Source organism: Rhipicephalus sanguineus, chromosome 1, assembly GCF_013339695.2.
Source record: "Rhipicephalus sanguineus isolate Rsan-2018 chromosome 1, BIME_Rsan_1.4, whole genome shotgun sequence".
Taxonomy (NCBI): domain Eukaryota; kingdom Metazoa; phylum Arthropoda; class Arachnida; order Ixodida; family Ixodidae; genus Rhipicephalus; species Rhipicephalus sanguineus.
The window spans coordinates 131,509,537-131,535,206 of record NC_051176.1 but is presented as its reverse complement, the minus strand read 5'-3'; the positions used below and the strand labels follow the sequence as shown (position 1 = coordinate 131,535,206).

The 25,670-nt window shown below is 44.0% G+C and overlaps 1 protein-coding gene across 1 annotated transcript; it reads right to left on the bottom strand.

The window, feature by feature from the left end:
• Positions 1–4,958: 4,958 nt before the first annotated feature.
• On the bottom strand, positions 4,959–24,930 carry LOC119398199 (uncharacterized). Its single transcript, XM_037665336.2, has 5 exons — positions 24,689–24,930; positions 23,815–23,876; positions 19,998–20,093; positions 9,511–9,537; positions 4,959–5,599 (listed from the first exon to the last, which is right to left on the bottom strand). Exons 1-5 carry the CDS (start codon positions 24,765–24,767, stop codon positions 5,471–5,473), a joined length of 393 nt encoding a protein of 130 aa, XP_037521264.1. The 5' UTR covers positions 24,768–24,930; the 3' UTR covers positions 4,959–5,470.
• Positions 24,931–25,670: the final 740 nt, after the last annotated feature.

Sequence of the window (25,670 nt, the reverse complement as noted above, 5' to 3'; positions counted from 1 at the left end):
GCCTCCCACATGAAGTATCTCACAATAATATTGTATTTTTGTTTGATAATTTGTTTTTAAGCTCGTTATAGGAGTTTGAAATTAAAACAAGAAAGTTTAAAAGTTTTGGAGTACTTGTACATTACCGATTAACTTATTGGGGGGGGCGATCGGAGATCTGTTCGTTCCTCTTGTTCGTTCTCCTGGAGAAGAACAAGCGCGCTGATTGGCTGAAGCGGGAGATGCCACTCAAGGCCGGGGGGTGTCGCCTTTTCTTTTTTTTTTTTGCTTGATATTTTCTTTTTTGGTGACGTCATATCGCGTCATAACGAGTAGGGTGATCGGAGATCTCTGTTCTGCGCCGTTCGTTCTGCACCCATTCTGGCGGCGCACGCGATTAGCCGAAGCCGGAAAAAACCACGTCTCTGAGGGGCGTAGCGATTTTCTTTTTGCTTGATTTTTTTATTTTTTGGTGACGTCAGACCGCGTCATAACGAGCATGTCGTCTGCTACAAACGAACGGATCGCGAGGCCGTTCGCACGCGTTCTCTCGAGCGAACAAACGGCTTCGCACGGCATGATGCGGCGGTTGCGGCTGCCGCAACAGCTGATTTTCAGAAAATGGCGCTTGCGACGTGTGCTTCTCTTGCGGTTGGAGGTGCGAGATGCGTTTGAAGCCATGAGCGAGTGCTGCGTCGCTTTCGCTTCTCGAAACGAACAGTGCGAACGAAATGAACGGGCCTGCCACTGGGCTGTGGTCTTATGCGCAGGGACTTCTTAGTTCAAAAGCGCTACCAGCTCTTGCCACATGTCGTCCCGGTCCTCACTCGTGAACGACGGCCCCAGCGGGCGCGACGGCATAGCTATCTGTGGGTGCTCTTTTATAAAAGCCAGCAGAAACTCCCTTTGACGATCCGACACCCGGGAGCCAAGCCAGACATTCCGGTGGGACGACATTTTGGAAAACTGCGCCAGCCGCTACTTTCTTTTTTTTTTTTTCGCGTGCGCGACTTAACTTAGCAAGCACGTTAGAAAAACTAACACCAATAAATATCAGCACTCAAAGCTATTGCTGTTTCAGAAACTGCTTGAGCTTGAAAAGAAAAACAATATCTTTTCGTATTACAACTGTATTTATTAGAAGGCGAGAAACTTTCGTTTTGAAATATTCGGTCCCTTTGCCGAGGACAAACGATGCGCGTCTACTTCCGGAAAGCTCGCCGCTCACCGCTTGACGATTGGCTGTCCTCTTCCTCTCGGCGGAAGAGAGCTACGGACCGCCCACTTTTGTGACGTAACACCGCCAGAACGAACGCCGAACGAACAGAGATCTCCGATCCCCCCCTGGAGCGCCAAACACAAAAGCATGAAACAAGAGGGCGCACCATGGCGCAATAAATTGTTGACAGGCCTCTCTCCTTAGTTCTTTTTTTATGTAACCTTACGCTAATCCTTACGCTAATAATTCAATGTTTTGCTTAAGTTTCTGGTCACCTGAACACGCTTTGAATAGAAATGTTCTAGTTATGCTAATTTAAGCAAAAGTAAAGTGATTAATGACATTTATTTGCAAAAATAAAAACTCAGTGCAAAGACGTCTGATGATTGCGCAACGTTATCAAGCGTAGTGCAGTTGTAATGCTTAAACCAATTGTAAGCAGAAGTCTGGTACAACATCGTAGGAGTAGAATTACGAGCGAAGTTTAAAACAAGCGAGTAACTAAATTGAATAGTACTTATTCGACACGAAGTTTTGCGAATAAGCTCTAAAATTGTGCTTTGTTCCGAAAGCTCCGTAGGATCGTTCACGCGTTTGCCATGACATTTGCGCTTTCACGCAATATGTATCACCCCCACATAGCCCAGCCAGTTACATTACTCAATTAGAAGATCATGTGACTGACTGGAATGTCTGAGGGGCGTGGGCATACATCAGATACAAAAACTGTAGGCGACCGACCCTAATCCTTGACTAATGGGTCTGGCAGGGGCACTCGCAGCGCGAAATATACGAACGAAAATGCAGCTATTCTTGCTTTTTTGTTTTCTTTATTGCGTAGCAGACGAGTAAGTTCTTCAGCTCGCGTTACCAGATACGTAAAACCGGATCGCCGTTCTCAACGCCACAATCGGTGGTGCACGAGGATATTCTTGTGACAGGCACGAATAACAAACACGAAACCGTTGTTTTTCAGATGTGTGTGTCGTGATCTTAGCGTAATATCTGTTTGACGCGCCTTTTAACAAAGCATGTATTCAGCAGGGGCATTTTCAAACAAGCTTCTTTGCATCGCCGGCCTGCTCGTTTCCTGCATTTACTTTCGTTTAGGTGGTTTCTCCACTTCGTTTGAGCTGTTTTCTAGACGACTTCATCAAAACTGCCAAATTATGCTGTACTCAAAACGCGCTCATGTCATATGACGAGCTTCCTTGTTGAGGCTTTTCGGTCTAAAAGTCATGCCCATATGATTATCTGGTTGCTAGTGCCAGGTAGCTTAACCCGATGCCTTGCAATACATTCGCTAGCACAACGAAGAATGTCCTCGCATGTTGATGACCTTGTGCTCCCTGCAGAAAACACTTTCTATAGAGATATCCTTATGACCAAGGATCTTATACTGCCTTCAAATGCACTTACCAATTGAGCTGTGACAGGTGCCAGTGGAATCGGACAAACGGGAAATTTATTTATTTATTTATTTATTTATTTATTTATTTATTTATTTATTATTTATTTATTCATTTATTTATTTATAAATACTGCAGACCACCGTGTGGTCTATGCAGGAGGGGCTGTACAGTGATTACAAATCATAAAAAAATATCTCAATCGCAGCGAAAAAGAAAAAAATAAGAACAATGAGAAAAAGGAAACGCAAGAAAAACATCGATTACAATCATGAAACACAATACAAGTTTTCCAACTCGCGTACAAATAACTACATTCATGCCGAGCTCGGAACCCCTTGTATCCCAGCGCCCACAAAATATGGGGACATAATATTGGGACAAAACATGCTAGTGAAGTAGGATTATGCTAGCCAACGCCTTGTCTCAAAATCAATTTGCAACGTTGTCATTACCCCAGCATTTCATAAAAAGATCGCCAGGTGGCAACCAATGTCAACAAACAGCGGCAATTGCGATCAGAACAACGGCGTGCTCCTCAAGTCGCCCGTCGAGGTGTGTGCCTATATTTCTTTTTTTGTGAGTCCACATTAAATACCTAAGAGTTTCTGAATTATTTGTTTTTATTCTAGAAAAGGAATGATTTATCTTGTTTTTGTGGAACTTTTATTTTGCAATGCGAGGGGCATAAGTTATGTAAGGCGTTTGTCGCTGCGGCATCCACGTGTGTGGACGCTGTAAGTCTTAGGAGTTCTTGCGAGAAGTTGACAGAACGTCGCGCGGTATAGTAACACCCACTTCACTCTGCACAAAAAATTATCTGTAAGGGGGCTAATACGCGTTTCTGAAGATGTGTTTAGACATTACTTATTTTAATCCAGACGGGGAGAGAGAGAGAAAGAGAGAGAGAGATACGAAGAGGAAAGACAGGGAGGTTAACCAAGCATTGGCTCGGTTGGCTACCCTGCACTTGGGGTGGGGGAAGGGGAAATAATAGAAAAGAAAGGGTAAAGAAGAAAGAAGAAGAGTATGAAAGGGATGGATGAACAGTTTGAAACTACACAACACGAACTCGCGCTGTTAGTTCACAGGCGCTCGTGAAGTCCTGTGGTCCTCAAGAAGCACAAGAGGGCTTTCGTGGCCTTGCGCATATGCGAGACCGTAGGCCAAGGTCCGAAGATCTTCTTTTCTGTCAGCGGTCTTGAGTCCAGGTGACGGAGCTTGACTTCCATACTACGTCGTTGAGCTTGGTATGATGGGCAGTGGCATAGAATGTGTTCAAGCGTCTCCTCGCAGGCGCAAATGTTGCATGCCGCACTGCTGGCCATTCCAATGAGACTCGAATACGCATTCGTAAATGCCACGCCCAACCACATGCGGCACAGTAAAGTTGCATCGCGTCTTGAGAGCCCGGATGGCAAACGAAGTTGTAAATTCGGGTCAATCGAATACAGGCGCGCGTTGGAAAAACCCGGCGTATTCCATTGTAGAAGAGTGATACGGCGTGCGAGTGATTGTAGTCGCCACGCGGCATCTTTTCTCAAGAGTGGTATGGGTGTCCGCTGGTCTTGGTCAAAGTGAAGAAGGCATATATGCCATCTTTTTCGGGTTGCCTTGCGCAAGCAAATGTTCTCATTTAGAGAAATTCGATTTTGAACGCGTTCAAGCAGAGTCGTCGGCAAGCAAAGGCCCCATGAAGGATGAAGAACGATGAGCGGTCTAGCGCAGCTGGTGTCCTAGCGTCCACATGTGAGCACTAGTTTTCTTCTACTAATAAAGTCAAATTTTACTGGTTTCCAAGCTATTCCGTCTTTCGTATGCATTATTTTTGCATTTATGCCAAAAAATTATTGCTGCAGTCTTTACTGCAGTCCTTGTCCTGACTTTGCAAATGCTTCCATTGATGCCATTCGGGATAGCTCGGCTGCTTCCAGATACACCTAAAAAATTTACGTTGCCACTTTCAAGCGCAATGAATGCATGGATGTGGATTACTTATTTCGTGGTCATCTCGTGGCATCAATTTAAGCAGACCATGGTCAGCGTCACCCATATGTCTGTCAAAAGTAAACAGATATGACACTTAAATCAGACGAGTCGGCATCATATTTCTTTCTCAACAAACGACGAAATTAGTTATCCGACATAGAATTACGAATCAAAAGAATGGGTATCCATATACTCTGCAGAGTCTCCCAACTACTTTTCCTAAATTGAAGCATTTCTTGCTGTTGTGCATGCTTGACAGAAGTGCATGCCGAGTCTCACTGAAAGAAGAAATCTGCTCACTCCTAGTAGAGTGTTTAGCGTTATTTTGTAAGAAGAAAAACGCAGAACTATACTTAGTGAACACTTCAAAATGAAGAGTTTATTTCAATGATCAAAGAATCGAAATATTTTTCTGCTTGGTTTAAGTAAGTATACCTGCAAGAATCCAGGAATATATTAACGCCAACATCGTACAGTGGGCGCATGCAAAACGGAATTCACGAGGATATGAAAATGCAGCTGAAGATATACATAAAAGCTCGCGTAGGTTCTATATTCTATGTATAGACTATTCTAAATTGAAGTGCCGCCTTTATCATACGTACAATGCGATCCTATCTTAACCAGTGTTATTTTACGCCATTCACTGGCCTTATATGCAATGTAATAAGGTGTCAGATAATCAATTTTATTATTTTTCTGCATTACGCGGTTATCCGAAGAGCTCGTTGAGCATCGGAACTTTTGTACTAACGCTAGGTCCCGTTCAATGTAATCTTCAGCCTGTACTTACTGGTACATAAGAGTAAAATTAAAGTCAGGACAACCTCATCCATTTTTATAGCGCTCTCGTTGACAGGAATCCCGGCGCCATTCAGACGACAAATGCGCTGATCATCTTGACAAAATGCCGCCACAGCTCGGGGCCCACGGACAGCTCGGTCACCCGCCTTCGACTCTGGCACTTCTTGGCAGCGTTGAAGAACTCCAGGAAGTACTTGTACTGCGGACAGATTCACGGGAAGCGAGTCGGTGGAAATTCAACAAGGGAAATGCCAGAAACACGCACAGAATGAATTAGCAAATTTAAAACTGTGGATTTAAAACTCAGGACACCCGGCGTTTGTGGTGTCCTGATCTCTTTTTCGTGTCCGTGTTTGCACGCCCTGTCTCTTTTTAGAATGAATACGTACCAACTAGCTCAGCTCTCTGTTATTCTAAGTTTTAAAACTGTGGTTCTCATACGGGAAGGTAATCCAAAGAGCAGTATTTCTCGTCTGTGTGTGTGTGTGTGTGTGTGTGTGTGTGTGTGTGTGTGTGTGTGTGTGTGTGTGTGTGTGTGTGTGTGTGTGTGTGTGTGTGTGTGTGTGTGTGTGTGTGTGTGTGTGTGTGTGTGTGTGTGTGTGTGTGTGTGTGTGTGCAGCGACATAAATTGCCAAATAAAAGAACACTGTTGATTTTATCGTGTTTTTAATAGGACCATATACGCGGTATATCAATTTTTCATGGTTATTACCTATCGAACTACAGAAACGATCATTCGCGGGGTGGTGATGATCAAAACTTTATTTCTCTCAAAAGAGGGGACCGACCCAGAGACTACCCTGAAGAGGACAAACACCTTGCTTATAAGGGCCGAGCAGTGCTGGGCAGTATCGAAGATACATGTATCTTCGATACTATCTTAGATACTCTTTGGGTATGTTGTATCTGTATCGCGATACGTCTCGCAAGACGTGTATCAGTATCTGTATTTCCGATACATTGAAGATTGTATCGTGTATCTTAAGATACAAGATACTGCCATCGCAATACCGCGGTGCGAAACAATAAACGTTGGTTAAACTCCCCTTCTCAAGCTGATACTGCTCCCACTGATCCACCAGATTAAAACTAAAGACAATGAAGTTATTTTATCTTTCCGCCAGAGTTTTCCAGCAAGGGCAGGTGATGAGCTCTGAACATCTCTATTGAGGGAGCAGAGTCACGTGGCGGCGTTCGCGTCCTCTCGACAAACGCGCGAACGGCTATGCCCAAACGACATTTTTCTTTCACAGTTTCCTTTTTTGCTTTTTAGTTGTGTCAGTGCTATGACACTTGGCTCTTAGCTACTATCCTGTGACGCGTACACCAATGCGTTCGGTGTCTTTTGCACAAATTCTGATGCCACTGTAGTGTCGTTATCGAAGTTTCTCTTGCGTTGTGCGTCGTTACGAAGTCTGAAGAACGCAAGAAAAGGGGTTGCTTTGCGTCTGGTGGCTTTCACACATCCGCGATTTGAAGGACTTCGTCGATGCAAGTTTGACTTACATGCAATGAGATTGACTTATATGCAAATAAGGTTCTAACAGCTATAGTACCACCGGTACCGATGCTGGATTTAACAGAACAAGCATTCACTTAACAGAAGCTATCTTGGCGTACGTCTCCTTTTCTTTTATTCGATAAGTTTTCAAAATCATAATTGGATTGTTAGCACAAGTTCCTTCTAAGCTGTCCTTTTCCATCCTATACATTACCTATGTCTCTGTATTGCTTTTTTCGGGTCTGCCTACAATATGGTCTTTTCTCTGGTCTTGCCTTAAATGCCTAATTGCCATGGCTATTAGGAGTTACCCGCCGCAGTGGTCTAGTCGTTACGCTCCTCGAGGTCGCGGCGGCCGCAGTTCGATGCCCGTGTGCTGATATTTGAGTTTTATAACACCACGTGATCTAAATGTCCGGAGCCCTCCACAATGGCGTCTATCATTATCGTATCGTTGTTCTGTGGGACGTTAAACTCAACAATTATTATTAGCTCTTGGGACTGCCGCCTGTATCGTGTTACTATACTTATTCACTGTGTTTGATACAGAACCGTTTTTGTATTTAACTTAGTTATATTTGTTTCTATTTCTTAGTCTTCTCTAAATATTTTTACTGCTAATAATCACCAGGTAATCGTCCGCCGCGGTGGTATAGCGGTTACGGTGCTCGGCTGCTGACCCGAAGGTCGCGGGTTCGATCCCGGCCGCGGCGGTCGCATTTCAATGGAGGCGGAATGGTAGAGGCCCGTGTACTTAGATTTAGGTGCACGTTAAAGAACACCAGATGGTCGAAATTTCCGGAGCCCTCCACTACGGCGTCTCTCATAATCATATCTTGGTTTTGGGACGTAAAACCCCAGATATTATTATTAATCACCAGGTAATCGGAGATTAAGTGGCAATATAGTGTGAATAGCGGCATTGTCCTCTGGCACTTCGTGCAACTATAGAACACGTCTGACACGTTTTCTGGGCTGCAGATGTTCTCTCATAAAAAAATTGTTAAAAGATCGCGCATTACTGAGTACGTCGCTAAAGAACGGTTTACGCCAGCAGATAAGTAGAATATAAAAGCAATTGCAGCTTTATATCCTCTACGTGAACAAGATGCGTCGCAAAGAATGTCGCTACCAGCGTTATCGCTGATGTACAGCTGTCCGGTGATCGGGTATTGCGTAAACCGTGATGCGTTTACGGGCAAGGTAGAACTTAACAACTGTATTTGCACGATTGTGCGGAGGCTTCTTATTGAAGATGGCAGCCCGCTAGCTGGTCCGCAAGTAGAGCATCGACTCCACCCAATTACAAAAGCGGCAAGCAAAAACCGTTATCAGCGAAGTCTATAAAGAGCTGTCATGGTAAGCAGCTAATGCAACCCCAATAAGCTGTTTCGGAAGAAAAGTAATATACCTTCAGCAAGAAATACAAAAATTTGGAGATACTAACACACATTTCATCGAAATGAAACAAAATTGTTCGCAGTTAATAAACTTTCAAGCGAACATTTTTGTGCATCGGTGTTTAGTGCTAAATTACCGTATATGCAGATATATAATAACAAATTTCCGAATGTATCGAAGTATCTTAAGATACAATTTGAATATGTCGTATCGGATACAATCGGCGTTGTGTTATCTTGTATCTGTATCTCAAATACTTCTTACCTGAGTATCTTGTATCGTATCGCGATACAATTTCAAAGTATCTTTGCCCAGCCCTGGGGCCGAGATTCTTGGCAAGCCTAAAAAGATGGCAGCACCAAAAAGTTCTACAGAAGCATATCGATGTCCAAGTTGTGTCCGTGAGCGGTTTTTGTTTGTGTTTTGTGTTCTTTGCGCCTTTTAGACATGGTGTGTTGTTTTTTCATGCATTGTGTATGTGTGTTTGCATGGAAATGAGCAGCTTAACCCATTTATATTGATATTGCGACAGCCGGCTTTATTGTAGGCTACCGCCCATACGTGTGCTATTAAAGAAAACCATGAAACGTATTTTGTCTCCTTTTTTTGCGTTCTTCTGTCTTTTTTTTGTGGCTGGTGCCTAGTACAGAGAGAAGAGTTCTAGATAATGGGCATGCGGTTCTTTATTTTATCAGCCGCAGTACTCAAATGAAATTTATTAGAGCGAGGGAATGAACAAGCTGAATGAAAGGCACGTAGGACACCAAACATATATCCATATATCAGTTTGTTGATAATGCTGTTTAGCTGCAGTAATGAATTCCCAGTTTCAAACACGCTGAAAAAAGCAACTATGCGACTTGTTCCATAAGAACGAGCAAGAAAGATATGGTTTCTGTATCGTGATCGCGAAGTCAACGGCGGCTACTAGCCAATAATTGCTTCAGATTTAGCAATGAGTTTATGAAAATAACGGCAGTTATTTGGTTCTTGAACATTCCAGCTGGCGCACGCTGTCATCTGGTGCATTTCATTGTACTCGGAAACATGCTTCGCAGTGTTTGATTCTCTGGCGATATAAATCAGAATGCTACTCCGTATGCTGACAATAGTGAAAACAGTAGCTATAACATTGACTTCTATGGTACAAGACGTCCTGGTTACGCGAAAGATTTATCTAGCTGACAATTAATAAAAAAAGTACTCACCGGCATGCTCTTAAAGGCTTGTCCTTTCTGAAACAATGGATAAAAACGGTAGCTATCGTAATTGCAATAAGCATATGAACGAAAAACTCAAGTTTATTGCAAATCAGTAATATTTACGATGTCACGGTATACACCTTCTTCATGAGAAATTGTCAGGAAAGCTTTGTGCAGTGCAAATCTGCCAGACACTCAATAAAGTGTTTCCATCTGTTCACAAATAAAAGTTACATTGCACATGGTTTCATTATCGCAATTTATCTTTGCTGTAAAAAGATATTCAATTATTTATTAAAAACCAATTCCTAGCAAAGAAATCGATATGACTTTAAACTTACGTTTTTATCAAATGGTGGTCATTACGTACCACTGCATCCTTTCATAAATTGCTGATTCGTGCAAGTTGTCATAATAAGAAGAGCACTACTTAAAGGTGAAAGTCAATTCAAGGCCTAATCTACGCTACTTAATCAGTTTTTTTTTTGCAATAGCACTGAGTTTCTGCTAAAATGTGCATTAATTACGTGCATATTATATGTTCTATTATGTTTTAGCGCGGCAAAGAAAACTACCTTGTTATGCCACTAATAATCTTCAAGATTATTAGTGGCAAGATTATTAGTGGCGCCACATCGGCCCCTTTCACTGATGGAAATGAGACAATTAAAACTTGGCTTGTGTGTATTCGAAATGACATGAACACAACGCAGGAAATTGCACCATTAAACGATTTCTGAAGTTGAAAGAAATTGCCTGGCCTTTGCTGCAGTCGAGGGAAAATACAGCACAGAGCCCGGACAGATGAGTCGAAGACTCCCAGAATCCTGGGAGCTCGACTCGTATCGTAAAAGAGTATGTGCTTTTCCTTTATTTGTTTTATGTATGACTACACAGATCGGAATTTTTAAATAGGCTATGATTTATATAGCATTCTTATAAAATAAGTCACTTTTCCGTTTTTATTTATTTAGCTACACTGCGCCAGATCTGAGTACAAATCGCAGCACGAAAGGGATATTGTAACCATTTTCCAGCTTCGCGACAGTTCCATTTAAAGAAGAATCTACAATTAGGTGACAATAACATGAAATACTATAAACAATGACGTAGTCTGTCTTTTAATCACAGGAAGAAATGAGGGTTACATACCATGATAAAAATTCAAAGAATAATAAGTTTGGGGAACGGTGGAGGTTTGAAGGGTAAGAAATCGTTGAACAGGGAATGTCACTGTAGCCAATGTTTTGACAAGTCGAAAGGTCCGCTCCAGCAGCATTCCCTGCTAAAAATTTTATCATACGACGGTATAGTGATATATGATCAACTGTATCCATTACACAATGGTGAGATAAAAAAAAAAACTCACAGGGTTTTTGATGCACTCGCCTAAGACGACTCGAACGCGAAAACCATCTTGTTTTCCTTCTCAGTCAATGTATTTATCCTCCCTCGCTCCTCTCCGAAAGGTTTCTGCGCCTGACGTGGTTGTTTGAACCTCCCCTAGGATCCGAGGCATTGCAAGCTTTCTGCACGTCACCTGGTTTTGCACAGCCGCCGTGATCGGCTCACCTTTGATCAAGCGACGGTGTCATGTGATGACGTCTTAGTGACGTCACGATGACGTCAGATTGCATCCCGTGATCATGATTTTTGGGTCACTCGTGTTAACGACGACGCCGAAGCTCAACTTTCGAGTTTGATGAGGCACCTTAGGCTTTCGCAGTTCGGCGGCAGTGCACGAACCGGGCAGAACGTAACACATCTTCTGCTTTTGCAGCTCGCTGTCAACTCGGCTCACGGATGCCGCCCTTATCGCCTTGGTAGACGGAAGCGTCGCCGCTACGTTGGTTATCGTGGTCTTGCGCCTGCGCTTGGAATTCCACGTGACCGGAACGTCAGCTGGACTTGGAAAACGCTTAAAAAGACGGCATCGCCGAGTGGACCACGCAGTTCGGCGGCAGTGCACGAACCGGGCAGAACGTAACACATCTTCTGCTTTTGCAGGTGAGAAACAGTGTTACTCACGTCTAAATTTGCTCCTGTTCCTGTGCACTGCTGCCGAACACAGCGTGAAGTGTATTTGCTTTGAGTGAAGTGTTCTTGCTTTGCTATGGGGAAGGATTCCGCAAAGAGTGCGGGGAAAGATACGGAAAAGGACGCAGCAGATGTAAAGGATTTAAGAGAGCTGTCGAAAGCGTTTGAAAATTTCAAACGTGATTTTAGAATAACAGATTAGGGAAATTAAAGACAGCATAACCTTTTGCTCTGACACTTGCAGTGAGGTGAAAGATGTAGCCACTGATATTAAGAATATGCGAGTTGAAATGCAAGAGCTCATAAGACAAAACATGGAATTGAAAGCGGAAAATAAGAAACTGTCACAAAAATGCGATGAGCTCGAACAGTATCAGCGCCTAAACAATCTTGAGATTAAGGGTGCGCCGGTCGGAAATGATCCAGTGGCTGTTGTAACAAAGATAAGCGAAGCTGTCGGCACGGCAGTTGATCTGGCTGATATCGACACATGCCACTGGATTCCCACTCCTAAACCTGGTGTGCAGAAGATAATCGTTCGCTTTGTTAAAAGAACAAAACGTGACGACATCCTGGCGAAATGTAGAAAGAAGAGGCTGGATAGTTCTGTGCTTGGGGATGACAAGAAAACGCCCATTTTTGTAAATGAGCATTTGACGCAGAAGGGCAAGGCATTGCTTGCAGCAGCAATACAAAAAAAGAAAGAAGCCGCATGGAAATTTGTCTGGACATCCGGTGGCAAAGTGCTAGCACGCAAAGATGAAGGATCACGAACGATACACATTGCGGATGAGACAAGCCTGGCTAAAATTAGAAATTAGATGTGGCATGTGGCGTAACAAATTGAAAAAGATTTCACTATGACTGATCTTGTTAATAACCAAAGTATTATAATGTTGAAGACTTTAATAGAGCATTTCAATCTGAAAAAGGCTTGTTTACTGCATTGCATATAAATTGTAGAAGCATAAAAAGAAGGTTGACGACATTGCTAATTTTATACGGTCTATATCTATTGGATTTGATGTGCTAGTTTTCTCCGAGACATGGATTAATTATAAAGAAGATGCGCCGTTCTTTCCAGGCTATCGTTATGAACTCCTCTGTCGTAATCAGCAAATAGGTGGAGGTCTTGCTATTTATTTTAAGGATACTCTTTCGAGTGAACTGCTTGATAAGTATACTGTTATGAACGATGATGTTGAATGCATGACAATGTGTGTTGGCCAATTTATAGTAATTGGTGTATATAGGCCACCACATGGCCACAAAAAGAAATTCATTGAGTTTCTTGATGTTGTGTTATCAACTGTTCGCGGGAATACTCCTTGCATAGTCATGGGTGATATAAACATTGACCTCTGTTCCAATGATCCTTATGCCAAAGATTTTGAAACGCTTTTACTTACATATGGATGTGCAAATTTTATACGTTCACCTACTAGGGTTACATTAACAAGTGCTACGCTCCTTGATATATGCGCTTCAAATTTAAGTTCACAGAATGTAAAAACCGGGGTATTTGCGTATGACATCAGTGATCATATGCCCATCTTCTTTCTTACACGACTTACTTCTCAAATTAGCCAGAAAACAGAGACCTCTTTCCATCGAATTAAAAACAGCAAAACTCGGGAACATTTTCTTCAACTAGTTCAGAACATAGATTGGAACACTGTTTATAGGGAAGATAATCCTGATGATGCTTATAACACATTCTTGCGGTTGTTGAGTGCTAGTTATGACGCGGCATTTCCACTTCAGAAGCGCTCACGTGATAGAAATAAAAAATGCAGAAAGCCTTGGATAAATCGTGATCTTTACCGACACATACAAATAAAGAATAAATTGTACCATGATTTCATCCGTTCGCGGAACACAGACGCCTTAGCTGAGTACAAGAAATACAGAAACGTTTTAAATTCAGAAATACGGAAGGCTAAACTGAACTACTATGAAAAATTATTTGAAAGAATTTACAATGACCCGAGGAAGCTATGGGAGGTCATAAATGGGCTTACGAGCAGAAATAAGGGTTCGAATAGGACACAGGATTTAACAATTAATGGTGAGACATTCAGCGGTGAAAGGTTGGCCAATGTTATGAATGAACACTTCATGAATGCGGGTTCCTACGTTTCAACGGATGGAAACCGAGATAACGCTCCAACTCCTGATAAATCTACTTTGCCGTATTCTATTTTTCTCGTACCCACAGATCCGGTTGAAGTAGAAAGCTTAATCAGAAAGCTGAAAAATAATGTTGCAACAGGGATTGATGAAATAGGTTCTGTTGAGTTGAAAATGATATCACCATTGATATCTAATGTCTTGGCTTACATTATCAACCTCACCCTCACTAACGGTGTATTTCCAGAGCAGTTAAAAGTGGCAAAAGTCACTGCAGTACATAAAGGTGGTGATATCAGTACTTTAGCGAATTATCGACCTATATCCGTGCTTCCAACGATATCAAAAATATTTGAAGAATAATGTATCATAGACTTGCATCCTTTTTTGATAAGCATCAAATAATAACAAAAAGTCAGTACGGTTTTCAAAAAAATAAATCAACGGAACAAGCTCTACTGTATATCAAAGATAAGATAATCGAAAATATGGAAAACAAAAAATACACTCTTGGGCTCTTTCTCGATCTTCAAAAGACATTTGACTCCATACAATTCAAATCATTGATTCATAAATTATCGAGGTATGGGGTGCGTGGAGTTGCACTACAACTTTTTAAAAGTTACCTTGAAGATCGTTATCAATATGTACAACTGAATAACACTATTTCTACAAAGATAAAATTAAACCAAGGAGTCCCTCAAGGGTCTATACTGGGGCCATTATTGTTCCTTGCCTATATAAATGATATTGTCGATATACCTCATTCTCCTGAACTTATAATGTACGCTGACGATACGAATGTTTTCTTTTCATCAGACAATCTAATATCACTTGAGGTCAGTGTAAATAATTATCTAAGCAATCTTTCAAATTGGTTAAAGCAAAATGAACTGCGCTTAAATGCGAAAAAAACAACCTATATGATATTCCGACCTATAAACAAACCTATCAGTAACATAACTGTAAAGTTCGAAGGAAATTGCATCGCACACGTTAGGGAACAAAAGTTTCTTGGTGTGTGGTTTCAGGAGGACTTAAACTGGAACACACATGTGAATCATCTGATTACCGCATTAGCGCGAACAGTTGGTTGTTTTTTTAGAACAATGCACTTAATCCCATTGAGGTTAAAAATAAGTATGTACTATGCACTCTTCCATTCTAAAGTAACTTATGGGATGTTAGTCTGGGGAACGACATCGCAAGGGAATTACCAAAAGCTAATAACTTTACAAAAGAAAATATTGCGCTGCTTTGAAAAATACAGGGGAAACCTGCAAGACTTGCGCACTGCTCCACTATTCATTAAACATTCCATACTCAGAATTGATCAATTATATCATTTTAAATTGCTTCAGTTAATTAAAAAAATAAGCTATATGAAGAAAGTTGCACCGAAAGACCACACTACAGTTTGCGAGAACAAAAGAAACGAGCTCCTAGAACAAGAACCAAGTATGGAAAACAAAGTGTTGCGTACCAGGTACCTCATGTTTTAAATACCCTTGCAGATCAATTGAACTTTAGGGCTAGTAAAGCGGCTTTTAAGAAGCACATAAAGAACTTATTATTAACCACCGGTATACATTATCGAAACTACTTAGTGGAGTTTCATGCCTCCGCTAATGCTTAAATTGTTCATGAATTTGTATTATGATTACACCAGTGTACAGTATAATTCGGTGCATCCGCATGCATTTTGCGCCTCTGTTTTTGAAGTTTTTTATTGATATCGTTGTGTATTTTTACGAGAGCGACCTCTAATTATTGAAATGTGTTATGTAAACTTATTTTATTTGTGTGTGAATCTTATGTGTACAATTGCAAGTTGCTTGTTCTCCATTTCTCTGAAATCAATGTATTGAATATATATATATGTATATATATATATATATTTTTTTTTCTCTGTACTGATGTTGAAGCTTTGCACTGTCACGAACTGCGGAGGGACAGGGGCCTTTGTCAGGCTGTTCGCCTTTAGCCCTTGCCCCTGCAGTGAGCTCTGTATTCGGCTTACTGTGAATAAAAAGTATTACTACTATTACTACTATAATAGTTGTAGGTTTAGATAAATGCAATACAAGAGTGCAACGTGCAGGTACAGCTTCCCAATGGCAGCGCAGTCGCTATCATGTTGTCGTGCTGAACACAAAGTTGCGGGTGCGTTTAGCGGCTGTGGCCACATTCAAATGTAATATACCACGACCAATGCCTTATTTTTCCCACTTCTTCACGACGTTTTGCGTTTCGCGCTTTGGAAAGACCTTGTTCTTCTCTCCCTAATTTACTGGTGCTCGTTAGTGAAGATAAGTTGAAATTGGTGTCACCCTATGTATTGTATAATTTTACATCGCGATAGGGAGAAAAAAAAGAAGCGAGAGTTCGAGATCTTGGTGTAAAATGAAAGAACGCTCGCGTACCGAAATTCGGGAGCACGTTCAAGAACCGGACGTTGTGAAAATTAATCCGGTGCTCTCCACTATATATAGCGCCCTTAACAACCTACTGTGCAGATTCTGAATGTTACAAGCAAAAATTAAAATTCAATGCAGGGTATATGATCATCAAGGCAATATTAACATAATGCGAAAAATAGAATGCGATACACTGGTAGAAGTTTCAAAACTTCTATTTAGGTTTTTGTTCACTTCAGCGTCAGCTGCGCTACTGCAGTGCTACGTGAGAGTAAATTTTCAGTTTACGAATCGCTTCTGCGAAAGCCCTCAAGGAGATGGAAGGTTTATGAAGTAATAATTATTGGGATCCACCCGTTTATATATAACACGCAGATACAAGGGCATCCATACGGATTTCTCGGAAAGCGAATATTGCAGTTCACTAAAATCCGTCTCTATCCGTCTCTATCCCACCCCGGCTGCTCCTTTCGTCTTAATGTCGTTCAATAGCCATTCTTGTGCTCAGGAGCAGGACATAATAGTCACCTCACAGACGACATCAGTCATCACAGAGAGCATCAGTTTAGCACCAGTGCGCCATATTGACATTGAGCCACAACCGACGGATAGACATATCAGTACGTAACTGTAGTAAGCCGCGACGCGGGAACACGCGTTATTTATTCGCCTTAGCGCTTGCCGGAACATGAGCAAAATATTGCTATGACTGCTAATGGAATCATATACCGCCGGCGGAACACATGTGCCTGCTGGTCCGTTGCAGCGAAGTTGTTTTATTGAGCTGCGTAAAACCGGGGTAGCACACTGCATTGTCGAAATGTACTTGAATCGTATAGCACGAGGCTGCGACAGATACATTGCTGCGAACGACATCCATGAACTCTCAGCTTAGAAACAGCCCTCAACATTTAATAAAAAGCACGCAAATGGGACCTTATACGCTCCTAAAGCATTGGCCTTACATGCTTCGTGTTTATCCTGTACAAGACAAAGCCATCGGATAATAGGTAAATTATAGTGCCACAAGATGACACGCACAAACAAAAACTATAGCGCTTTTCTTGCGGTTTGGTCTCTTCTTTATTTGTCTTCTCGCGTTATCCTTTATATCTACGGAGCTATAAGAACTAGCCCAGCTTTTGTGGGGGTGCTATATCGTCCCTGTAAAGGCGACTGCCGTAACTTGGGCGCTGCCGCTGTGTTTGGAACGCACGTGCTTGGCGTAAGCCGAGGCGTTCGTCCAAGGTCAGTGATGCGCTGGCGCTGTAACCCGAGTTTAGCGCGGTGGCGCCGGCATCGCCGCCGCGAATTTAGGCCGGCGCATAGAAACAGGAGGGAGTCTCTCTTTGGGGTGTGGCTGCGCGCGCGGATGGGCGTCTCGTCGCGGTGGGTCCGGGGGACGGTACCGCGGCTCGCTGCCCTCGGGCCCTCGTGGTGAGTCGTGCATCTGCTGCGCCGCCACCGCATTTGTATTGTATTATGTTGTCTTATTGTATGTCTTATGTTGTCTTAAGTTGTATTGTAAGTCTTATACTGTCTTGAGTGTGTGATATGTCTCCCAGTATTCATTGTTAGCGTGTTACGTGATTTACTAATCCGGCCGGCGAGCTCGCCATATATGTAAAGAAGTTTTTAATAAACCTCCACGTTTTGTTGCCCGACCGCGTGAACTGTCTCCGTGTGTTCCGAGGGCGGCGGCGGTTTATCACATCAAACCCCACACTGGCGCCCAACGTGGCGCTCTCGGGGCATCGGACGACAGTTTTCGCGGTTCGGGGCAACATTTCTGTGAGCCGGGTAAAGTAAGCCTAGGGGGGATTTTATCGCTCAGACCGTCGGCGGCGTGTTTTTTTTTTTTTTCTTGAGAGCGATGAGATCGGTTGCTGTGGCGTGTTAGAACTTGTCGGCACGCTAAGTTTTTATCTGTTCGCAAGCGGTTCATTTTCATTTTTAAGAAGGTCGTTGAGTGTCGGTACGACAGTCACATGGTCCGCATCCTGGGAGAGCGAAGCACAGAGAACGTGGATGGTAGGCAAGCCCGAAGCGAGTGAGTACAGAAGCCTGGTAGGTGGTTCGAGTTTTTTCTGTAAATAGTTTTCTTCTGTCTCTTTGACTCTGGGAGTCGCGGCTTGTGTAGCCGGGTGGCCAGGGGCCACGGGTGTCGTTGATGCTTGCATTGCGGCTCGACGCCGGGGCGTCGTGACATCGTCCGGGACGGTGGACGCCGATCGCTCGGTAAGCCGCTGTGTGCAGCGAGCGCTTAGGGCCACCTCACAGAGCTGATATCTCCTCGCGGCTGCCTCTTCTGCGCCTGTGCGAATGCTTGTTTTGGATGCCGGTTGTGTCGAGCGAGTCGTTAGGCCTAAGGCTCTGCTTAGCTGCCTGTTGCACGTGAGACACAACCCGCTGGATCGTGGCGTCGAGTTGTTGCATTCAGCTTCCCTCATTTTAGCTTGCGTGCACGATTAAACTAAGAAAGGCAACCGTTCACTTGCATTTGTCGTCTCAGTCACCGCCGATGCCATTGCTAGCCGAAATGCACCGTTCTTTCGAGAGTGTACGCAGTGGGAGTTGTAACCCGCGGCTGGCTGTCTGCTGCACGTCGTCTTCACCGCTGGCCGACATGTCCGTGACCTGCGTGGCTGCCTTCAAATCGGCGCCCTCGTTGAGTGCTGCCCGCAACCAGAAGACGTGTCTGCGCGAGCGACGCTCTCTCTCGCCGACGGTCACGTTGTCTGTGCGGTTCCGGGACTGAGGTCAGACCAGTGCAGCGGTATCTACCAGCGGCTGTGTCGTGGTGCACGGACATTCCGTAGGGACATTTACGCCACTTGTTCTTTCGTAGAGCTTGTGTAGCTGTTTTGTTTTAAGTTTTTTTTTCGGGATATGTGTTTGATTTAAGGTTGGGGGGATGTGGGGGTGCTATATCATCCCTGTATGGGCGACTGCCGTAACTTGGGCGCGGCAGCTGTGTTTGGAACGCACGTGCTTGGCGTAAGCCGAGGCGTTCGTCCAAGGTCAGGGATGCGCTAGATGCGCTTTGCTGTAACCCGAGTTTTAGCGCGGTGGCGCCGGCATCGCCGCCGCGAATTTCGGCCGGCACATAGAAACAGGAGTGAATCTCTTTTCGGGTGTGCCTGCGCGCGCGGATGGGCGTCTCGTCGCGGTTGGTCCGGGGGACGGTACCGCGGCTCGCCGCCCTCGGGCCCTCGTGGTGAGTCGTGCATCTGCGGCGCCGCCACCGCATTTGTATTGTATTATGTTGTCTTATCGTATGTCTTATATATGTCTTATGTTATATTGTATTGTATGTCTTACATTGCCTTGCATGTGCGTGTTGTTCCCCAGTATTCATTGTCAGCGCATAAGTTTAGCGTGTTAAGTGTTACGTGTTACTAATTCGGCCGCCGAGCTCGCCTTATGTAAAGAAGTGTATTAATAAACGTCCACGTGTTTGTTGCCCGACCGCGTGAACTGTGTCCGTGTGTTCCGAGAGCGGCGGCGGTTCTTTTCAAACCCATCGTACAAATAGCATTATTCGACAATGTATTGTGCGGTCATAATTAAACTAGCAGCACGAAAAATTAACACGTATATACGTATAGATGGTTGTGGCAGTGCAGTGACGAAATTAGAGTGAAGAGTAAAAAATAAGGAAGAAACATGTGTATCGCTTCGTGGCTACAGGAAGTCGAGCGGGAGCCTGTATGCGTGACAGTGAGGTGCTCGCATTCCTATGAACTGAAAAAAAAAATAGAAATCGCACATTTTCAGCTAACACGATTCGTGATAGGTAAAACATTTGCCCCAACGAGGATCACGAGACTTTGAAACATTGCTATATCTCTTTGTAATATCCTAAATTGTCTTATTCAGCACAAAGCCTTTAAGTCACGAATAACTCACGAAGTCACCGTCGTTCTTGAGGCACCAATTTCGGACGAGGCATAAGTCGTTCTGGCAACGTGTCCTGAGAATGAACTTGTGCAGCAGGCTTCGAAACTGGTGTGGTAAAAAAATGCACCAGTTATTCACTCCTTTTTCGAAGTTAAAATGGCGATGTGAAGGCAATGCTTAATATATATATATATATATATATATATATATATATATATATATATATATATATATATATATATATATATATATATATATATATATATATATATATAGAGAGAGAGAGAGAGAGAGAGAGAGACAGAGAGAGAGGGAGAGAGAGAGATATTTGCGCTTACAGCACCCCGTGCAGCATGTACGCTTCGCAGATATTTTTTTTTTTTACAACGGCTAAGTTACCACAGGGTAGGAAGGATAGAGAGGAACCAATAGATGTTTCCAAATCTATTCCAAGGTCGGAGCTATTCTGCCATAGTGCTTCGTAAGGGCTTCGAAATATGTAATAGAATAAGGTGGGAGCGTTTCTGGGGGATTGTAAAAGTGATTCAAACTTTGCAGTTTAACAATACTTTTTTTTTTGCTTCCAACGTACTTTGACATGGATGCGCAGTCACGGTATTTTTTTTCCAGCTACCTGAGAAAAATAGGATGGGGCCTACATAAACGTATACAATCAGAACTTTTCCAAGCAAAATTGTCACAAACCTGTTCGTTTTTTGTCTTGCCCCGTATTGTAAAATGCTACAAACAGAAGGGCAAACTGAGACGATCTTTCGCAAAAGATATGGCCGTGTAGTCTTTAGGTAAAACGAGTATAATAAGCTATTCGAGACCCTCGTAGTATTAAATGAGCTATGCAATACTTTTCCAAGTAATCATCGAATAGCTTTGCTAAAGGAGTTTATTGACTCACGAATGGACTGCCGCAAAAATTTTTTTCATCCTTTAAGCACGAGTGGAGTTACAGGGGACTTCTCGCACGCTTTAAAGAGTGGTGACACAAAAATTCGGACAGTATTTGAGTGTTGCATCATACTGATGGGTACATATAGGTGTCATCTGCACAATACCAGGCCACAATACAGCCTAAAAAGTATTTTAATTGAGTTTTGAGGTTCGTGAAAGTGCCGAATCGGAAACAGAAGCAAAAAGCGATGGTGTCATCAAGCAGGGCCGTTTTGTAAACAACGTACGTCACGAGTTTTCGCCGGGTTACCGGAGGCGTGTACGAGACGGACAATGTGATGATGCATAGCCTAACCAGAGACCAACAAACATAACATTGCAACGGCTTACCCGCTTACTGACTCTGTGTAAAGCATTGACAGTGAGCTAATTAGCAACTCACAGATTCTCATAGTGTTTTTTTTTTTCGACAAGAACAGCAACGCGACTGAGAAAACAGGAAAAAAATATATTGTAGTTGGCCAAAACGCCACAAGATGTCGCTACCGGCTCCGCGGCTGCTGCCACTGCTGCAGCCGTCAACGGCTCCGGTAACTAGATATCCGCAAACGTCAGGAAGTCTACAGACAAACTAAAGCTCTCTACTGCCGGGATCGTATTGCATAGTGAACAGATAGCTGCTTCAGTGCTCCGACGTGTGTACGTGGGATTGGTATGCCTTGAGAACGCAGCGTTGCCCGATCTAAATACGAGTCAGTAAAGCGTACATCACGTCACTTAGATGTTAGACATAAACACTGTTACAGAGTGTCAACGTTGTCATTTAACTGCTTCCTTCGTAATTTCTCAGCCTGCTACTTCCCAAATGAGCGGAGCGAAAATGTTTCAGCACGTCTAATGCTGCGGCTGCTCCAAACCTCATGGAAAACGTCGCCTCAGTTGGACGACGACAAGAACAAAATCACAGCCACCGGGGCAAGATTAGCGAAGTGAATCGAGCTTTTCTGGCTGATTTTTATACTCCTCCTAGCTCATTCGTCAATCGCCTCACTAGATAAGCAACGTAGTTTGACGATCGAGGAAACAAGCACTCGCAATGCTCAACAAAGCAGACGAAACAGCAGCGCTGACAACATGGCAGAAGCTTGCCAGTGACGTCACTGGCTCTCGCGGTCACCTGATAGTATTTGTTAACGAGTAGGCCGACTTCGTCACGGGGCCACCGAACGCTCATCGATATAGAAACTGCCTCCGGTCGTAACAAACGAGCATATAATTAAACATTCGTCTCGCGCTGGCGCAAATGAGTTTCGTCGCCGCAATTAACGAGTCAGTAGCCACTGATTAAGATCAAAAAACAGAGGTTCACAAATTTCCTGTCCCCACTCCTTTTAAGCGCTTTCTCTCTCCTTTCGTATCACCGAGCGCCCTGAAAGCTACGCAGGGGGCAATGACAAGGGGCAAGATGCTACTTCCGTTCGTCAGCGCGCGTCATCACCTTGAGCAGCACTTTCTTTTTTTTTTCTTCGAATGCGCGGCTTACTTTCAGTGGGATTGCGAGCGAGCGCGTGGTCCCGTCGCAGCCTCCCGCGGCGGCCACGGTAACTATGCAGCTCACGATACTCAAATCAGACAATGGCCGTTGACTTTGGGTTTATGGTATCATTTCTCAAGAGAAGAGCGAGCGATTTCTAGCTGATTTTGAGAATTAATTCTAAATTCCAGGCCGCGTGCTACGCGATATTGTTTGGCTCACATGCTCCCAGGAATCTTTACTACCGATCGGCAGCGTTTTCTGACCATGCTCAAAAAGTGTTGCAGGACCCCTATAACTCTGCATATTATTTATGCAGAGTTATAGGGGTCTTCTTCGTCAAGGTGGTGCCTCAGGGGCCACTGCCACTCATGTTCTGCCTGTCATACCTTCTATCTTGGTTTTTCGGCCAGCGCTGTACCTTTTCTATCTGGTGGCTTATTTGTTCATTGCATTCTTCTTTCTGTTTACATAAGCTGTTATAAGTTCACAACAGCCGATTTTGATGGCGTAGTTGTCCACTGCCGCCGCTGGTATCCGTCGCAGCTGTCGCGCACATTGAAAAAAAAACTAGGGTTCGAGGTGGCTTTGAAGCCTTCTGCGGGGCTTTATCGCAGGGCCGCGCTAGTGCTTGAATCTCGCTTTCAGAAAAAGACCCTCTACAAGCGTCATGTATGGCGAGGAACCGCGTTATCAGATGTAATCGCACCAGGCGGCCCACCATGTGGACTGCGTAAGGAGTGAGGGGTTTAGATCTTCCGAACCTTTACAAAGGACTGAGCCATAATTCTTCATCATCCTCATCATCATCATCGATCACAGCAACAACAAAGTGTGCAGCTACGTAGGTGCGCATATTGCCTTAGAAACGTCTAGTGGGTGCAACGCTACTTCGTAATATGGGATGAGTTATTGCGTAGTGGGTACTTTGAAAATGTTCTTGCAACTGGCGCCCCAAGAGTGTTCACAGGGGGATCTAAGAAGGCCGCTCCTGCAGCTTACGCTGTGACTGTGCTGCACGTTCCGCGCAGGCCTGTCCGTCCTTCTCTCTCTCTCTCTTTTATGTAACTGTTTCCATGGTACTCAACTTCTCACTAGATTCAACTGTTTTAATCAACTGTTTATACCCTGCAGTGCTTGCCATCTGGAGCTACGCCAGCAGGTTCCGGCCAATAAGCAAGCGATCTTATGCATGAAGTGTTCCCTGAATACGGATACAGATCGGAGAAATAAGAAATTGCGCACAAAGCAGTATCGCACCAGGCGTCACAATAAAACCTGCTCGGATGCTATCTTTACACACAAAATGCAAAGTGTAAAATCACTGAAGATATGTATGAAAGTATAAATGGGGCGAATAAAATGAAATGTTATTTTATTCCTTACAGAAACAGTCGTTTTCAGCCGAATGCAGTTCATGAGGGAAGAAATTTCTGCTGCCGGTTTGCCTGCATAAGAATGGCAAAATCAACAAGAAGCAGAAATGGTTGCTTCGCAGAATGTACCTGACTCTCAAAATCACTTGGGCTGCTCTCACAGCGGCGCGTAAAGAAACGCCATCACGCCCAACGGGGGCGAGAATGAAAGAGAGTCATGTCATGTCTATAGAGCTTGCTTGCCTGCTACAGCGTCTTCCGTTTGCACAGTTTAGCCTAAATATTGTGCTTTGCCATTGGTACCGCTACAACAGCATTAGCAGCGTCTAACAGTACTGCCAAATAAGATTGACGTGACAACCGTCCCTGCCTGAGGCACTGGTCGTTCAAAAACAGCAGCGCCCTCAATAAAGTGGCTTTATTTCGCCCAACAGCCTGAAAGTACTTTGAACAAGCACCAATGACATTTTGGTGCACCACCTTCCACTAGTAATAATATCTGGGGGTTTACGTTCTGAAACCACGATGTGATTACGACGCACGCCGTTGTGGAGGGCTCAGGAAATTTCGACCACCTGAGGTTCTTCAACGTGCACCTAACTCTAGGTACACGCGCCTGTAGCATTTCGCCTCCATCGAAATGTTACTGCTACGGCCGGGATCAAACCCGAGACTTTCGGGTCAGAAGCCGAGCACCATAACCACTGTACCACCGTTGCGGCACCTTCCACTTCGCTTTAAGTGTGAGTAGTCGTCACTCGAACTATAGTAAACTGCTGCTTAGACAGTATCGCCAAGGCGGTAATGCATTTGCTCAAGTTTACAGTTTAGGAGCTACTTTGCAGTTTTGGAAACTGACCGAAATGGAAGTAAAATACACTTACGACATATGTCAAGTGGATCGGATGAAACAACGAGTGCCACTGCTGACGCGACAACCAATACAACGAGAAGCACCTTCATTCTCGAGAGATTTCGTTCTCAAGCCGTTGCGGATAGTGTCGGTGGTGCTACTGCGCGTTGAATGTGAATTGACCACCGTGGTAGCTTGACCCCCAAACCAAGCCGCCAGTGTGGCGCCTGATTTGAAGAAGTGCGTCGTCAACAGCAGTGTGGACAAGTGATTCGCCAAGCTCCAAGCCATTCCGCTGACTATAGATGCGCTGATGAAGCAGGGCTGTCAGCTGTCACGTGCCTTCAACCCGGCCTTTCCCAGCAGAAAGCGGTACTTTCTCGTTTGACGATAAGGGGGCAAGGACGCCCTCGGGCAGTTTGTTTATGTCGCTCAGGCCAGTGACCCAACAATGACAACCGTAGCTCCAGCATGAGCTCAACAACTATCGACGAATTCTGTTCATTTTTGCAGGCATTCATTGCATCAATATTGTTCAGTCCCTAGCTTGAACAGAGCCAGTTTGCACCATCGGCATAAACAACGGCAACATGTCTCACATTGTTTTCCTTCGACTCATGTGCGTCCGCGCGCATCGCTTTGCCAGCCATAAGTAAATGCGCTAGTTCACCTTGGTAGTCGGTAAGAGGATATCAATCGCGTAACACGTATTACGAATGAAAACGTTGGAAATTCAGGCATTCTAATCGGCTATCATATTTTTAACGGTGAACTGCATTTTGCAAATGACCATGCGTGCGCCCCCAATTTCAGGCTACGCAGATTTGCCCACTGCAGCGCTGAATGCCATATTAAAACTGATTAGTGAAAGAATGCGGAATGTGTTGCAAGCACACACACCCGCCTGTCAATACCACGTGCCGTGCGAAAGCTGCAACTTGAAACGGCATTGCGAAAGACAGACCCGTGCTGTTATTCTGGACTGTCCTGGACAGAATTCTGAGAGTTCCACG

Coding starts and splice junctions, on each gene's coding strand:
- LOC119398199 (XM_037665336.2), bottom strand. CDS start 24,767: ATGAAGGTGCTTCTCGTTGTATTGGTTGTCGCGTCAGCAGTGGCACTC. Junction 20,094..23,814: donor GGCTGAAAACGACTGTTTCT/GTAAGGAATAAA, acceptor TTACCACACCAG/TTTCGAAGCCTGCTGCACAA. Junction 5,600..9,510: donor AAGCCTTTAAGAGCATGCCG/GTGAGTACTTTT, acceptor ATCTGTCCGCAG/TACAAGTACTTCCTGGAGTT.